Below are 4000 nucleotides of genomic sequence, written 5' to 3' on the forward strand. Positions count from 1 at the left end.
ATATATTTTTTTACTTATTATATATCCTTAATTTATTTAGAAAGTTAATATTTTTGAGTAAGGTAGAACCTCTTTAATGAGTAATTGATTCTGGAATTCTATCCATTAATATGACTAAAATGGACTCACTATGTCAATTATTATTTTCTTAATAGGTGTGTCAAATAAAAAATAGCAAGTAAATAGAGGATGGGAGAATAGCAACTGAATTTGGATTAAACAAAATTCAGAAACAATATTTTATTTAGACAAACTTGACTGTGAATCTATAAACTAAGTAGCAACTGAATTTAAATTAAATTATATTCCTTCCCTCTTAAACGATCAGTTGTAATTTCTTTTTATGAGTTCCTTAAAGAAATATTAATTAGGAGTTTTTATTATTATTATTTACCATTATTTATGTCTTAAGATTTAATTTCTATTTATTAGATATTTATTCTACTGAAGTGTTTGTAATAATGAAAAATATTTACTATGAAGGATAAAATGATTTTTAAAATTAGTTATGCCTTGAACTTCCAAAATGATATATATAATTTCAAATGCCTATATTTTAAAAAATTACGATAAATAATTTGAGATAGAGGGAGCATCTAGTTTAATAGCATGTGAGGTGAACATTTCAAGGTTAACACCATGGCTTAGGGAGGAAGTAAGCGTGGGATTTAACTTAAACAGAGTACTTTTGAGTTCTTGCAATTATTTAAAAAAGGAGGAGAAGTCATTATAATTAATTGAAAAGGGAGATGTTTAAAAATTAAAATTAAAAGAAAAAAGACACATTATCGTAATTTTGAATTGCCAATAGCTAAACAATCTAAAGATGGTAGATCAAGCAAGAACCTCAGAGTGAAATTGACATTTCTGACCATTAATTTGATGTCTTAGGAGCGTTTTATCTTCATTTGTGGGACTTTTCAATGCGAATTCGAATTTAATCGAGCTCCAATGCAGATAAAAAAAGATAGAAATTAAAAGAATAAAAATCTACTTATATTATGCCTTTTTATTTAGGGATTAAAGTTGACTTTGACTATTGATTGCTTCGATAGAAACATTTTGCTAGGTTTTGTCATTTCACATGCATGTTTACGATCCAAGGAATTAAGCTTACTTTTTATTATACATTGGTAAATTAAGAAAAGGTTTCAATGATTAGTGATTAAATTTTTAGAGTTGAATTACAAATTATTTTGTTAATGAGGAAAATTTTGATAATACCGTTTTTTTTTCTAATGAATCTTACCTGTGCGAATTCAAATTAATAAAATTTTGTACAAAAAATAATTTTACAAAAGAAAAAAAAAAGAAGAATTACAAATTAACCTCGTATGTTGTAAGACTAGGTAAAATAATGGAACGGGAGTATCTATACATAAAATGTATTAATTGAAGTACCAATATTTTGGGAAAACCATTAGATCTCTCTTGAATTTAAAAACTCATATAATTTTTCCACCTAGAAATTGATTGATATTTTTAGTACAACTTTATATTATATATAGAATATATCTAATGTATAACCAAATAGTTTTTCCAATGAAAATAAAAGTTGAAAAGGCAAAAAAGAAATAATAATTCAAATTCAGGATTAATTCAAAACCCAATTAACAAGTAAGAAATAGTTCATATATAAATGAAACTCTTTATAACACACTATCACTACATGTGAATTAACAATTTAAATTTCAGGAGTTTTGTTTTGAAATTTCACCAAAATCTATTTGATTAACAATGTTCTAAATCTACTCTTTGTATCCTTTTTATGAAGTTTTTAATATATATAATTATTATACATTCGAGTGAACTCGTAACTCTATAGATCCATCCCCATTAGGCCAAACTCGTCCAAACAATATATAATAAACTAAAATTCATCAACAACAACTAACAAATAGATAAACAATCTTAGTAATATTAACTTTAAATTTGTGAACAAAAAAAAGTCACAAAAAATAACACCAAAAATACATATTCTAAAATTGCACAAAATTGGCTCATTGCACAAAACAAATGTTAAAAAAAAAACGACTTATCATGAGTATACAAACTCATATCGTAGAATCAATCCTTGAAATTATTACATCAATATTTGAATGATGAATCATTATTAATCGTAAATAATCATGTATATATAATGTATGATGTTCTTGAGAGACGTCAACCACTTATAAATATCTCAAATGTGGTTGTTTATTTTCAACATAAACAATAATAATACGAACTTTATATTATAAAAAACATTAAATTAAATTACCAAATTAGGCGTAATCACACATTCCATAAAAACAATATCCACCTGTCATGCACCTGTTGTTGCAATATCCACAATGCCTTTTATCAAAAGACAAATTTACACATTCACCCCTACAACAAGTCTCCGTAAACGGACATTTCTTCTTGCATGCACCACAATTATGGTCATCGTACAATAGATCGATACATTTATTGTTGCAGCATGTTGTGTTTGTACCGCCAATTTCAAGAGTGGTACATATTTCGTTATCCTTGTGGCAGTGATCGGCTGCTCTAGGATTTTTTGGCTTCTCTTGTTCTGCGAGAAAACGACTTGCTACTAATTTTCTCTTCAACGGGGGCAATGTGGGAATTGGTGCTTTTTTGTCCCCCGTAATATTAGTAGTGGTGGTGGTGGTGGTGATGATAGTTATGGCGAACGCCATGGTGATGGCGAGGGATATTAAGATTTTCGTCACCTTCATCTTAGGGAGAAGGTGAAATGTACGTTGAGGTGCTCGATTTTGTTATTTTTATTTGAAGGGTATGGGAAGTGGAAAGAAGAATGAAATGTTTGAGAGAATTGATGAAGGGGTACTTATATAGAATGCTCCCTAGGTACCAACTCATTTTATATTGAAATATCTAATAATAACTAGTTATACAATTAAATATATATATAGGAAATAATTTTTTTACCGCACACAAGATAGGGATAAAGTATTAAGGTTTGAATACACACATTATTCTTCGTAGACTCTCATGTGTCTTGTGGGATCACATTAAACTTGTTGTCGTTGTTGTTGTATATATATAGTTTGAACTAAAATTATTGGGTTCTCATGAACTAAATAACTTGCATTCGAGGATCCACCACTGATCTTTTAATGTATCATTTTAAATATAAGCATGTCATGATTTTTTTCGTAACTATGAAATGTCATTAAGAGTTTAATGAAAAATTTATGAATTGCATCTTTCGAATATAAAAAAATATCAATTTTATTACAAGAACTTGTCATTGGTATGCAGGATGGAATATCCCATGGAACCAACTATCTCACCTTCCGTGTGATAACAAATCTCATCATTTTAGTACAAATGATGGATAAAATTATTCACATTTTATTTCAAGATTGTTATCTTTATTCCACAACCAAACGAACTTAAGAATAAAAAAGTGTCATATAAAATAAAAAGGTTTACCTATGTATCTGATGGTATAATTTTTTTTACATTATCAAGTCACTCAAATAATATTTATAGGTAATTATCCTTCGTATAAAATAGATTAACATATTACCAACTATATCAAGTAAAGATGATTTGATAGTGTAAATATATTTTACATAAATATTAGTCAAACTCATAAGTATACTTTAATTTATCGTGAAATAAGTTGGGGTTGACTTTTGAAAGAGCTGGCAGAATGTGAAGAAGCAGCAAGCAATAAACTTAGGAAATAATTGAAGAAATAATTAAGCATTAATTAATTAATGATCAATTCTAGTACCTTTGCTTGCTAGAAAAATTGCCGACTTTAAGCAGCTTATGTGCATGAATGGTTTTGCATGTTTTAAAATGAAGCTAATTAGTAGTAATTATATCATAGAGTTTAATTTATATATAGATAAATAAACTTTTTTTGGTCATGGAGTTTACATATGTCAATATAGGCATTGTTGTCTTTAATTTGAAGACTAGCTAGTTTACTTCTTTAATTAAGTTGCTTGGATAGTAGGTTCTAATTAAAGTGGTTTAG

The 4000-nt window shown here is 27.6% G+C and overlaps 1 protein-coding gene across 1 annotated transcript; it reads right to left on the reverse strand.

The window, feature by feature from the left end:
* Window positions 1–2264: 2264 nt before the first annotated feature.
* On the reverse strand, window positions 2265–2723 carry LOC125869239 (stigma-specific STIG1-like protein 2). The gene has a single exon (XM_049549806.1). It carries the CDS (start codon window positions 2721–2723, stop codon window positions 2265–2267), a length of 459 nt encoding a protein of 152 aa, XP_049405763.1.
* Window positions 2724–4000: the final 1277 nt, after the last annotated feature.

The sequence above is a fragment of the Solanum stenotomum genome, chromosome 6, assembly GCF_019186545.1.
Source record: "Solanum stenotomum isolate F172 chromosome 6, ASM1918654v1, whole genome shotgun sequence".
Lineage (NCBI taxonomy): Eukaryota > Viridiplantae > Streptophyta > Magnoliopsida > Solanales > Solanaceae > Solanum > Solanum stenotomum.

Excerpts from the sequence above, each read along its gene's own strand:
- LOC125869239 (XM_049549806.1), bottom strand. The coding sequence starts at position 2,723 with ATGAAGGTGACGAAAATCTTAATATCCCTCGCCATCACCATGGCGTTC.